This window comes from Xyrauchen texanus, chromosome 2 (genome assembly GCF_025860055.1).
Source record: "Xyrauchen texanus isolate HMW12.3.18 chromosome 2, RBS_HiC_50CHRs, whole genome shotgun sequence".
Classification (NCBI taxonomy): domain Eukaryota; kingdom Metazoa; phylum Chordata; class Actinopteri; order Cypriniformes; family Catostomidae; genus Xyrauchen; species Xyrauchen texanus.
In genome coordinates this window covers 39,222,551-39,236,630 of record NC_068277.1, presented here as the reverse complement: position 1 = coordinate 39,236,630, position 14,080 = coordinate 39,222,551, and the positions used below count along the sequence as shown (strand labels likewise).

General features: G+C 36.8%; 1 protein-coding gene across 2 annotated transcripts in view; it reads right to left on the bottom strand.

The window, feature by feature from the left end:
• LOC127653148 (receptor-type tyrosine-protein phosphatase N2-like) overlaps positions 1-14,080 on the bottom strand; it is a 266,087-nt gene that overhangs the window by 162,599 nt on the left and 89,408 nt on the right. For both annotated transcript variants that reach the window (XM_052139704.1, XM_052139714.1), the window contains one exon: positions 10,046-10,125. In XM_052139704.1, coding sequence (XP_051995664.1) covers positions 10,046-10,125 — 80 coding nt within the window. The remainder of the gene's footprint in view (positions 1-10,045; positions 10,126-14,080) is intronic.

Here is a 14,080-nt window from a genome sequence, read left to right as displayed (position 1 = left end):
TCTACGATGTTCTGATCCAGAGATATGTGATTTGTTATTTGGTTGCTAGGGTAACCCCTCCTTGTTGCTAGGCAGTTACCATAGTGATTATAATCAAGTGTCTTTGCCATCCTGATTGAAATAAATCAACCCAGAAGTCCCTATGTTTTTCTGATGCAGAGATATATGATTTGTTACTCGGTTGTTAGGGTAACCCCATGTGGTTGCTAGGCAGTTACCATAGTGATACTTATGAAGTCTCCTTGCCATCCTGAATGAAATAAACCAACCCAGAAGTCTCTACGTTTTTCTGATGCAGAGATATGTGATTTGTTACTTGGTTGCTAGGGTAACCCCATGTGGTTGCTAGGCAGTTACCATAGTGATACTTATCAAGTCTCCTTGCCATCCAGAGCAAAATCAGTCAACCAGGAAGTCTCTACGATGTTCTGATCCAGAGATATGTGATTTGTTACTTGGTTGCTAGGGTAACCCCATATGGTTGCTAGGCAGTTACCATAGTGATACTAATGAAGTCTCCTTGCCATCCTGAGTAAAATAAGTCAACCCGGAAGTCTCTACTGTTTTCTGGTGCAGAGATATGTGATTTGTTACTCGGTTGCTAGGGTAACCCCATCTGGTTGCTAGGCAGTTACCATAGTGATACTAATGAAGTCTCCTTGCCATCCTGGTTGAAATAAATCAACCCGGAAGTCTGTACGCTTTTCTGGGGCAGAGATATGTTATTTGATAGTTGGTTGCTAGGGTAACCCCATCTGGTTGCTAGGCAGTTACCATAGTGATACTAATCAAGTCTCCTTTCCATCCTGATTGAAAGAAGTCAACCCGGAAGTCTCTACGTTTTTCTGATGCAGAGATATGTGATTTGTTACTCGGTTGCTAGGGTAACCCCATCTGGTTGCTAGGTTGTTACCATAGTGATACTTATGAAGTCTCCCTGCCATCATGATTGAAATAAATCAAGCCAGAAGTCTCTCTGATTTTCTGGTGCAGAGATATAGTTACTGCTAAACGGTTGCTAGGGTACTCTGTTTAGTTGCTAGGGAGTGGCTTGGCAGCTGCCAATCATGAAACTCCAAAGGCTGCTTGTCAGTATGAATGATATAAACCAACTCCCATGCCTCTGTGACATTCAGAATGGAAGATATCCCTCTATGGATTTTGGTTGTTAAGGTGCTCGACAATGGTTGCTAGGGAGGGGCTAGGAAGTGTTGATGTGATTCATGATTGGCTGTTTGCTGCCCCGAGTCAAACGAGACCACCCTTGTGTTTCTATGACACTTTTATCCGGAGATATCCCTTTGATCTGTTTCAATAGAAGTCTATGGGACTTGTTGCTAAGAGGCTCTAAATGGTGGCTAGGGTGTGGCTTGATAGCTTCACAATGATCCTGAGAGACTGATTGGTCGTCTGAGTAAAATGAGCCCGCCCCCTTGTCTCTATGACACTGTGATCCAGAGCTATGTTCAATACAAAATTCCTATGCCATTTCATTTCATGGGTCGTCCTACACCATTATAAGTCAATTGGGGCATTTTTGGGCAGCTCCTGCCCCCCAGGGGTAAAACTTTAACCCCATATTGAGGTATGCTCTTACAGAGCCTGCCAGCCTCTTCAAATGTGGCAAATCACACGTTTCTGTGAAATCCTCGATCGGAGCTGTGACGCGTCAAAGTTTGTCGCAATGTTAAGTCTATGGGATTTTCGGCCGCTTTTTTGCCCCTGGGGCAAATACCGTACCCCCGATCGCTTATAAAAGTCATAGCACACGTGTCATCAATAGGCCGTTCGATTTGACACCTCATTCGTGGGTCTACACCAAACGGTGCGGGACGAGTTAGGTGCCAAAGTTTTGTTAAGAGATATAAAAATAAAAATAACTAGATAGGTACATTTCCTGAAGAAAATGTGAGTGGTGCTTGCCGTGGCAAAACTCGTCAAACAGAATGTTATAACTTGAAAAGAACAAAAATTATGGTCGTAAATAAAGCAACCCAGAAGTCTGTACGATTTTCTGGTGCAGAAATATGTGATTTGTTACTTGGTTGCTAGTGTAAGCCCATGTGGTTGCTATGCAGTTACCATAGTGATACTAATGAAGTGTCCTTGCCATCCTGATTGAAATAAGTCAAACCGGAAGTCTCTACGTATTTCTGATGCAGAGATATGTGATATGTTACTCGGTTGCTAGGGTAACCCCATCCGGTTGCTAGGTTGTTACCATAGTGATACTTATGAAGTCTCCTTGCCATCCTGATTGAAATAAATCAAGCCAGAAGTCTCTCTGATTTTCTGGTGCAGAAATATGTGATTTGTTACTTGGTTGCTAGGGTACTCTGTTTAGTTGCTAGGAGTGGCTTGGCAGCTGCCAATCATGAAACTCCAAAGGCTGCTTGTCAGTATGAATGATATAAACCAACTCCCATGCCTCTGTGACATTCAGAATGGAAGATATCCCTCTATGGATTTTGGTTGCTAAGGTGCTCGACAATGGTTGCTAGGGAGGGGCTAGGAAGTGTTGAGGTGATTCCTGATTGGCTGTTTGCTGTCCCGAGTCAAACGAGACCACCCTTGTGTTTCTATGACACTTCTATCCGGAGATATCCCTTTGATATGTTTCAATAGAAGTCTATTGGACTTGTTGCTAAGGTGCTCTAAATGGTTGCTAGGGCGTGGCTTGATAGCTTCACAATGATCCTGAGAGACTGATTGGTCGTCTGAGTAAAATGAGCCCGCCCCCTCGTCTCTATGACACTGTGATCCAGAGCTATGTTCAATATAAAATCCCTATGCCATTTCATTTCATGGGCCGTCCTACACCATTATAAGTCAATTGGGGCATTTTGGGGCATTCTTACAGAGCCTGCCAGCCTCTTCAAATGTGGCAAATCACACGTTTCTGTGAAAACCTCGATCGGAGCTGTGACGCGTCAAAGTTTGTCTCAATGTTAAGTCTATGGGATTTTTCGGCCGCTTTTTTGCCCCTGGGGCAAATACCGTACCCCCGATCGCTTATAAAAGTCATAGCACACGTGTCCTCAATAGGCCGTTCAATTTAACACCAGTGGGTCTATGCCAAACGGTGCGGGACGAGTTAGGTGCCGAAGTTTTGTACGGAGATATAATAATAATAAAAAAAATAAAAATAATAATAAGTATGTGAGATTACAATAGTGATGCTTTGCAAGCACCACTAACTAGAAAAAGTTCGTCGAGACAAACTTTAAGTTGGCTTGTGAAAGTTTGGACCAGAAAGTTTGAAGTTTAAAGTAGTTTGAAGTTTAAATTAGTTTATAGTTTAAATTAGTTTAAAGTTTAAATTAGTCTAAAGTTTAAATTAGTTTGAATTTTAAAGTAGTTTGAAGTTTAAAGTAGTTTAAAGTTTAAATTAGTTTAAAGTTTAAATTAGTCTAAAGTTTAAATTAGTTTGAATTTTAAAGTAGTTTGAAGTTTAAATTAGTTTAAAGTTTAAATTAGTCTAAAGTTTAAATTAGTTTGAATTTTAAAGTAGTTTGAAGTTTAAAGTAGTTTAAAGTTTAAATTAGTTTAAAGTTTAAATTAGTTTATAGTTTAAATTCGTTTAAAGTTTAAATTAGTTTGAATTTTCAAGTAGTTTGAAGTTTAAATTAGTTTATAGTTTAAATTCGTTTAAAGTTTAAAGTAGTTTATAGTTTAAAGTAGTTTGAAGTTTAAAGTAGTTTATAGTTTAAATGAGTTTAAAGTTTAAAGTAGTTTGTAGTTTAAAGTAGTTAAAAGTTTAACTTAGTTGCTAGATAGATAGATAGATAGATAGACACTCAGATAGATAGATAGAGAGATAGATAGATAGATATTTACCCTCAGATAGATAGATAGATAGATAGATAGATAGACACTCAGATAGATAGATAGAGAGATAGATAGATAGATATTTACCCTCAGATAGATAGATAGATATAGATAGATAGATATTTACCCTCAGATAGATAGATAGATAGATAGATAGATACTGACCCTCAAATAGATAGATAGATAGATAGATAGATAGATAGATAGATAGATAGATAGATAGATAGATAGATAGATATTGACCCTCAAATAGACAGATAGATAGATAGATATTGACCCTCAGATAGATAGATAGATAGACAGACAGATAGATGCTAGCACGTTTTTAGCATTTTTTAGTACTTCGCTAGGTGATGCTAGCATGTGTTAGCATGATGCTAGCACGTTTTTAGCATGTTTTAACACTTCGCTAGGCGATGCTAACATGCTTTAGCATGATGCTAGCATGTTTTTAGCATGTTTTAGCACTCCGCTAGGCGATGCTTGCATGTGTTAGCATGATGCTAGCATGATTTTAGCATGTTTTAGCACTTCGCTAGGCGATGCTAGCATGTGTTAACATGATGTTAGCACGTTTTTAGCATGTTTTAGCACTTCGCTAGGCGATGCTAGCATGTGTTAGCATGATGCTAAGCACGCTTTTAGCATGTTTTAAGCACTCGCTAGGCGATGCTAGCATGTGTTAGCATGATCTTAGCACGCTTTTAGCATTTTTTAGCACTTCGCTAGGCGACTAGCATGTGTTAGCATGATGCTAGATGTTTTTAGCATGTTTTAAGACTCGCTAGGCGATGCTACCATGTGTTAGCATGATGCTAGCATGTTTTTAGCATGTTTTAGCACTTCGCTAGGCTAGCATGTGTTAACATGATGTTAGACGCTTTAGATTTTTAGACTCGCTAGGCGATGCTAGATGCGTTAGCATGATGCTAACACGTTTTAGCATGTTTTAGACTTCGCTAGGCGATGCTAGCATGTGTTAGCATGATGCTAGCATGTTTTTAGCATTTTTAGCACTGCTAGGCGATGCAAGATGTGTTAAGATGATGCTAGACGCTTTTAGCATGTTTTACCACTGCTAGGCGATGCTAAATGTGTTAGCATGATGCTAAGCACGTTTTTAGCATGTTTTAAGCACTTTGCTAGGCGATGCTAACATGTGTTAGCATGATGCTAAGTACGCTTTTAGCATGTTTTAGCACTTCGCTAGGCGATGCTAAGCATGTGTTAAGCATGATGCTAGCACTTTTTTAGCATGTTTTAGCACTTCGCTAGGCGATGCTAGCATGTGTTACCAGTGTAGACTGATTCCCAAACAAATGACTCTAATGAGCCGGTTCTTTTGAATCTACAATGTGAAACATACAGTGTGACCAGTGTAGTCTGATTCCCAAATGAATGACTCTAATGAGCCGGTTCTTTTGAATCTACAGTGTGAAACATACAGTGTGACCAGTGTAGTCTGATTCCCAAATGAATGACTCTAATGAGCCGGTTCTTTTGAATCTACGATGTGAAACATACAGTGTGACCAGTGTAGTCTGATTCCCAAATTAATGACTCTAATGAGCCAGTTCTTTTGAATCTACAATGTGAAACATACAGTGTGACCAGTGTAATCTGATTACAATATTAATGACTCTAATGAGCCGGTTCTTTTGAATCTACAATGTGAAACATACAGTGTGACCAGTGTAATCTGATTACAATATTAATGACTCTAATGAGCCGGTTCTTTTGAATCTACAATGTGAAACATACAGTGTGACCAGTGTAGTCTGATTACAATATTAATGACTCTAATGAGCCAGTTCTTTTGAATCTACAATGTGAAACTTACAGTGTGACCAGTTTAGTCTGATTCCCAAATGAATGACTCTAATGAGCCAGTTCTTTTGAATCTACAATGTGAAACATACAGTGTGACCAGTGTAATCTGATTACAATATTAATGACTCTAATGAGCCGGTTCTTTTGAATCTACAATGTGAAACATACAGTGTGACCAGTGTAATCTGATTACAATATTAATGACTCTAATGAGCCGGTTCTTTTGAATCTACAATGTGAAACATACAGTGTGACCAGTGTAATCTGATTACAATATTAATGACTCTAATGAGCCGGTTCTTTTGAATCTACAATGTGAAACATACAGTGTGACCAGTGTAGTCTGATTACAATATTAATGACTCTAATGAGCCGGTTCTTTTGAATCTACAATGTGAAACTTACAGTGTGACCAGTTTAGTCTGATTCCCAAATGAATGACTCTAATGAGCCAGTGTCTACAGTGTAGTGTTCAAAAAAGCTTTAAGCTTACAGTGTAGTGCTAGATAGATAGATAGATAGATAGATAGATAGATAGATAGAGAGAGAGAGATAGATATTTACCCTCAGACAGATAGATAGATAGATAGATAGATAGACAGACAGACAGACAGACAGACAGACAGACAGACAGATAGATAGATAGATAGATAGATAGATAGATAGACAGACAGACAGACAGACAGACAGACAGACAGACAGACAGACAGACAGATAGATAGATAGATAGATAGATAGATAGATAGATAGATAGATAGATATTGACCCTCAGATAGATGCTAGCATGTTTTTAGCATGTTTTAGCGTGTGGCTATGAAGATTTTAGGTCATTACTTTTTGGCTGCTTGATAAAATAAATCCTCTGAGGGAGAGAGAGAGGGAGAGATGCAGGGCTGACAGGCCCTTTTTGTCTGTGTGTGTGAAAATGTCAGTTGGAATTTGAATTTCTGAACATTCCGCAATGTTAAGTCAATGGGAGTTTTTTCCGAGTTTGATCGTCATTTTTTGGAAAACCGGAAGTCCGATCAGTTAGAAAAGATATAGCACACTATTTGGGATTAGTCTGAAGGTCTGTGCCGAGTTTGGTGCCTGTAGCTTAAAAGCTCTAGGAGGAGTTAGATACAGAAATTTCACCGCTAAGAAGAATAATAATAAGAAGAAGAATCGGTATAATAATAAGTTTAAGGATTTCAGTAAGTTGGCTCTCACAAGCCAACTTAATAATAATAAGTATGTGAGATTACAATAGTGATGCTTTGCAAGCACCACTAATAAAAAGAAGAATAATAAGTATGTGAGATTACAATAGTGATGCTTTGCAAGCACCACTAATAATAATAAGTATGGCGAATAACAATAGTGATGCCTTGCCTTTGGCAAGCACCACTAATTAATAATATACCATGTCTATATTTGGCATATATATTCTTCCCTGTACATTTGTTTCTTTTGCTGAAGCCATTTCATCAGATAATATATCAGCATATATATACTGTAGATCATGTGTGTGTGCACAAATGTGTTTAGTGTCTACCATGGCCAGGCTTTAGGGAGAATGGATGAATGATTTATATGGCACAGATAGTTCTCACTTTTTTTTTTAATAAATAATTTGCAACTGTAATTATAAACTAATGATATACTATTTGTATATGCCTTTTGATGTATTTATTATGTATGAACAAATGCTTTATAAATGATTAAACAACTCTTCACTCAAATATCACAAATACTTAACACATTACTATATAATGTGTAATGTAAATAATAATATCAATGCAAATGTAACCAAAAAAGAGTGTAATGTCTGAGTAAATGTTTGGTAAGTACAATTAATATGTCATTAGTAATGCATGTTTGGTACAATAAGTTTGCAAATAAACCTTTACAAGAATCAAATCATAGAAAATTTGACATTAACCGCTGTTGTGCACTGACAGAATGAGTTCACGCTGTAGGATGGTTTTTAAACTTGTGAGTCTAGTACATCATCAATCAGTTTTATTCAATTAATTCAATCAATGAAATAAAAAAAAAACATACATATTTTCTAAAAATTTTAATATTATAAATATGCTAAATTTTGCAGATATTTATTTTAACAATAGGATATTTACACAAACTGGTATTTTTGTTTTCCTTCTTAGTAAAATTCAGACAGACAGACAGACAGACAGACATACAGACAGACAGACAGACAGACAGACAGATAGATAGATAGATAGATAGATAGATAGATAGATAGATAGATAGATAGATAGATAGATAGATAGATAGATAGATAGATAGATAGATAGATAGATAGATAGATAGATAGATAGATAGATTTCATTTTTATTGTTGTTGTTTTAAAAGGTACTGTACATAAAGCAGTGCTTCTGAAAATACAGACTAGATCTATATTAGCCATGTATGAACATGAAACACAGATCAACAACCCAAATATAATCCTAAATGCTTAGATGCAATTCAACGTATTTCCATTGATTGTAAATACTGTACCATGCAGTTGCCTAAATACCTTAGAGGAGTATGTGATGTCAAAGGTGCAAAATAGGAATAAACGATTAGGTGCAATCAGTGGTGTGTATACATGAGTAATAAAGTGTGAGGAGAGATCCTCTCTGTTTAAATAAAGTAATAAATTGGTATTCAGGCACCAGGGTTTTCATAATTGATCTGCCGTGTGAGAGTGGCTGATCATGTTGACTTAACATTTTGTCTGACATTTGGGTCTGATGAGCCCAGCTATTAACTCTCTCAACATGCTACAAGAGATTCTCAAAGGGAGGAGAGACACACACACACACACACAAATAAAAGTTGAAATTCACACCACAGCAATTGGACAAAATTGGAGCACATTTCTGCAGATGTCAAGGCACTTATGCGCATCATTTTAACATGCGCGAATACCCTCTCGCATACACGAAACCACACAGAGCCAGAGGACGATGAGATGTTCAAAGACTCAAACATCTAATCACAAGAAGGACAGCTGTTTACATACAAACACAATAGTGCACACTCCTAAATCGACTAAAAAAATATTAATTTTCATTTAATGTACTTCACGTAATGACTTGTTGACTGCATATGTCATTAATTCAATGATCAGTAGTGAAAATGATTTGCAGCAGTAAACAAAGAGAAACGGACAAAAAAGAAAACTCTAAGCAAAACACCAATAGCAACTTACAGTTTTGTATGGTCAAATACATAGAGTGCCTATATTATAATTATGCATTTCAGGTCCAGTTTTGCAGTTGTTCCTGGTATGGTTACTATGAAAAATGTCCTTGGCATATCTCTTGTCTTATGTGTCCGGAAGCACAGACACTTTATGAGTTAAGGGTCAAAGCCTTGTTTGCCATGGCTAGAGTAGGTTTTTTAGAGTGGAGTAAAGCAAAAGCTTTCTTGTTTATGCATTAGAGAGCTGCCTGCCCTCTTGCAGCTCATATAAAGAAATCCATTTTGAAATAAATCCCATTCAGATTTCCATAAATCTGTTTTCCCTGGAAGTAATTATTATGGATCAAGGGAAAACAGCCCTTATGATGTCAGATTCTTTTTGTTTTTCTTTCATTCTTCTCCCTTTCGTTTGTGCATAAAAGATCAAATATGAAATCCTGTGTATTAAAAGACTGATAGAAGGGCCGCAGCGATGGGGTCAATTCTGTTTAAAATATCAAATTTGCCCAAATCCTGACTCCAAGCTTGAATATCAAGGCAGTGCTGTCAGAAACCATAAAAAAACTATAAAACCCATAATGGAAAAAAGGTAGAATCAAAAGGCATGATCAGCACAGTGCTGTATTGGCTAAAACATAAGAACTATGCACAGCATTCACAAATAAATCTTGATTAAGAGCAATGCCACCTGCTATTTCACATACATTAGAAATAAACAAAAACACCAACAAATGTGAAAATGAAAAACAATATTGATTTACAGAGCATATCGGAATGAGGAATAAGTGAAAATTACACTGAATGTAAACTCTTGAAAAGGGAACAGCAGCGGATGAAAGAATCATATCACACTCATTTTCACTAAGACGGCACACGCACACCTCCAAGCATACCAAAAATTTAATAATGCCAAATCTTGCCTGGACTCGAGAGGCCATGTTTGATCAAAGTTCTGTGGTGTTTTAGTTGTTTGTTTGCTTGATCTTGCATGTGTGAGAGAGTGTGTGCACATGGGTTTTCGTGAGCTGTGTGTGTGTAGACAGAGGGTTTAAATCTTGAAAATAACTAATACTGCAATCAAGGTCGTGGCACTATTAGACAATTCTTCCCCAATGTGTTGGCAGATGATCAGAATAGCAACTAGAATGCAGTAATGGAAGGAGAGGTGTGTGTGGGTGTGTGTTTGTGTGTGTACCTGCCACTCTGGCTAGCTGGGCCGTGCTGATGTTACGAGCATTTGGGCGCACTCGAAAGGTTACTGCTGGACCCAAAACCCTGAGAGACACAAAGGAGAGAAAGAATGAGAAGGCAAAGAAAGAAACAGACAAAGAGAAGAAAACAAGACAGGAGAGAGAAGGAGAGGAAGAGATTAATAATACTTGGCAATGAGCCTTATGAGCAATTCCTTAAAAAATATGTTATTGCAACGGCTGTCAATTCCAACTCCTTGGTTTGACTATACAGAAGTTATACAACAGAAGCTTTACTGTTAGCATTCCTGATGTTCTTGGAGTTTAGAATGTTTAGTGGATCATCCACATTCAGTAAACAGGTCCTAATGGATAAAGAAATTGTCCTTTGTTCAAAAGATTTGTTCATAGAAACATTAAAGGCAATGCAATGGATCGGAATATGTTTGTAGCACTTAAATTGGAGATCCAAATATGATTGATGATTGATGCAAATGTATGATGGCATTTTGATCAAATGGCATTTGTTATTGAGCCAAACAGTCAGGCGGGGAGATCCCAGCTGTACTCCTCATTCAATTATCTATTCATATACCAGAGAATCCTGTAAAGTATAATATTTCACTGTCAATTGTTCCTTTAAATGGAATGGAAATTATTTGTTAAAATTTTTAAATATTATGAAAATATGATAAGGTTTGCATGATACATTTAAAATATAATATATATATATATATATATATATATATATATATATATATATATATATATATATATATAGTATTCACAAAATAGAAACACAGTCTTAGACTTAAAGGAGTAGTTCACTCAAAAATGAACCTTGTCAAAATTCTGTCATATTTTCTCATCCACAATTCGTTCAATACCTGACGTAAATTTCTTAAATTTTTTTTCATGCTTAAAACAAAAGGATTTGTTTTATTGAATATGCCGGTCCATATTTTCAATACCAAGGCAGTGGATAGTGATTCACTGTCATGCTTCAAAAAGGATGCAAAAGTATAATAAAAGTAGTCCATGTGACTTGTGCATTATATTTCGCTATTTCATTTGGAGTTAAAAACAGCGCAAGCTTTTGCTTCACACACTTCTCTCATAGCACACATGAATGAGCAATGGATGTCAAGATTTTAATTGAAAATGACTCAAATCATATGCCTTCAGAAGACTTAGAATAGGACTCATGAGTTGCGTGGACTACTTTTATGATACTTTTGGGTCCTTCTTCAGTTTTAAAGTAAGTCACTATCGATTGTTATTGTATTAAAAATATACTAATCAGGATATTAATTAAAGCAGACGGATGCTATTTGCACCCCTATTTAAATAATTAGATACAGTATAGGGGCATCATGGCAGCGTGTTTATTGTGTTTATTTAGAACCACCAGAGTCCTGCACATGGGCCTGATGGGTGAACTGCTAATATTTGATGTAAAGTGTGGAAAAACATTTACATTGTCATTTGCGGTGCGGGTCGGGAATCAATAGGCACGGGTGGACTGCGGGTCAAATAGCCAAGGCTATTATTATAATGTAAGGTAATGTTCATCTTTCTCTTTTTTCTATTTATTGTTCAGTTAAGTAATGAGAGTGGGAGCGGCTGCAGGTTTACAAAACAGAACGCATTCAGGACTATGCCCTACACCAACCCCTACGCCTAAACATACCCCAATCCTTACCTTACAAAAATTAACCATTAAACCATTTTACTGCAGTAAGCATAGTATCAAAATAGTTTTATGTGGTAAAATCATTGTAACCACAAAATGAAACATGGTTACTATATTATTACCAGATTACTGTAGTAACAGCATGGTTCATTGCATAAAGCTATGGTTTCCACCAAAAAACTTGGTTACTAAATATTCCTTTAGTAAAATCATTGATAGACATATTTAGAAATTTTAGTTCGCCATCACCCCTCTAGCCCGGACAAGGAAGGGAACGTGTGAAATCAACAAAAAAAGAGAGGTATAAAGGGAACTATCAAAAATCAACATATCTGTAACTTGGAATGCCACTATGATATCATTGCAGACCCAGAGATGGACTGCTGTGTTTCTAAACGACTCATTACTAAGAACATGACTGTTTATCTGTTTATCATTACTAAATAACAATGGGGTGATTTTTGAGGTGAATTGGATGGTGACTTTTGGAAAAGAAATAGTCCAAAAAGGGATCTTCCTGGTTTCTGATCCTGAGGAAGATGTATTTATCTGGGGACTGTGGACCAGGGTGAGGTGGAGGTCACAAAAAGAGAAAAAATAGGATAGAAAATGAGCGAAGAATATAAAAGAGAAAAAGACAGAGAGGTGGAAGACTGCAGGAATGGATCTGTCACCAGAACAAAATCCCATTCACACGTCAGCATGAGGTGAGAGCAAGTCAAAGGTGACCTCACATCCTCAGCAGAATTAACACAGAGACGTCTGCTGGTGGTTATAAGAATGGTTATTGTTTCACTATGGTAAGACATGTCTCAATGTAAAACCATCAAGACACAGCTTATACATAATAACACAAAGAAAAATAATTTTCAAAGATATGACATCAGATGCAGGATTGCGTATAATCATGCAATAATATAGAGCAAAAATGTATTAATAAAATACATTACACATTTCATTTATTTTCTACCTACCAGTGTCCTCATTCTCATATACACACAACCTTATCCTTTCTGTACATACACAAACTCCTTACAAATACACAACCCTCTGAAAACACTGTCACTCCACTTGTATATACTTTCCCTGTTTTAACACCGTTGATGCTGATAAGATATCAGAAAATTGCCACCAATGTTCAGTACACAGAGGGAGGTAAGCCATAACATAATGATACTGCTTCTTATTTAGTCTCCTATAGCAGAGGGAGAGTGTGGGATGGAGAGATGTGGAGTGCGTGTGTGTGTGTGTGTGTGTGTGTGTGTGTGTGTGTGTGGGCAGGTTTAAGTGGTTTACTTCTTTACTTCCTTTTAGTTTACAAACTGGTAATTACAAGGGTATTACGCTATAATTGTGGTTTATGAGGACATTTCTAGTGTCCCCATAATTAAATCACTTAAAAAACATACTAAACAATGTTTTATTGAAAATATAAAAATGCAGAAAGTTTTTTGTGAGGGTTAGGTTTAGAAAACAGAATCTATATTTCATACATTATAAAAATCATTATGTCTATGGAGAGTCCTCATAATGATAGCCGCACCAACATTGGAACAATGGGATAATAAAACCTGAGATCACCTACATTGTGGGGCCCAGCCAGTGATCCCCATGAGGAAAATGGCTTATTAAACATACAAAGTTATGTTTTTTTTTGTTTTGTTTTATGTAAAAATGCAAAAAGGTTTCTGTGAGGGTTAGGTTTAGGGTTAGGAGATAGAAATTATCATTAGAGCGGTATAAAATCATAAAATGCATGGAAATCTATGGAGAGTCCCCACAATTATATAAAAAAAACAAGTTTGTGTGTGTGTGTGTGTGTGTGTGTGTGTGTGTGTGTGTGTGTGTGTGTGTGTGTGTGTGTGTGTGTGTGTGTGTGCGTTGATGTTGGTATAGAAGTAGAAGAATGGGTATATAAGGAATAAAATATGAAAACAGAAAGAAAGCAAGAAAAAGGCAGCATTAGTGTAAAATAATGCGTGTATCTGTCTTTTTAAGAAACAAAGTTTGTGAGTTTGTGTTTGTGTTTCAATGTGTAATGTGAAGGCAACCCAGGAATGTATATATGTGTTTTTTTGTGCCCCCTACTGTCTGCACAAAGTATAGCCCTTACGTCATGTCTGGAGTTAAGATGCTTAAGTGCTATGCTGACTCTTTCAATAACTGCAACACAGTGTGAAGCCCAAACATGGCATCACTGTTATTGTGTGCATCGATGTCTTCATGAGTTTGGGTTTCGTGTGTGTACTGAATTTGTGTGAGCTTTAACACCAAATATATAAGAAGACATGATTTTCAAAGCTAAATATGCTTGTATACTGTGCAGTATGATTTTGCAATGTAGTTT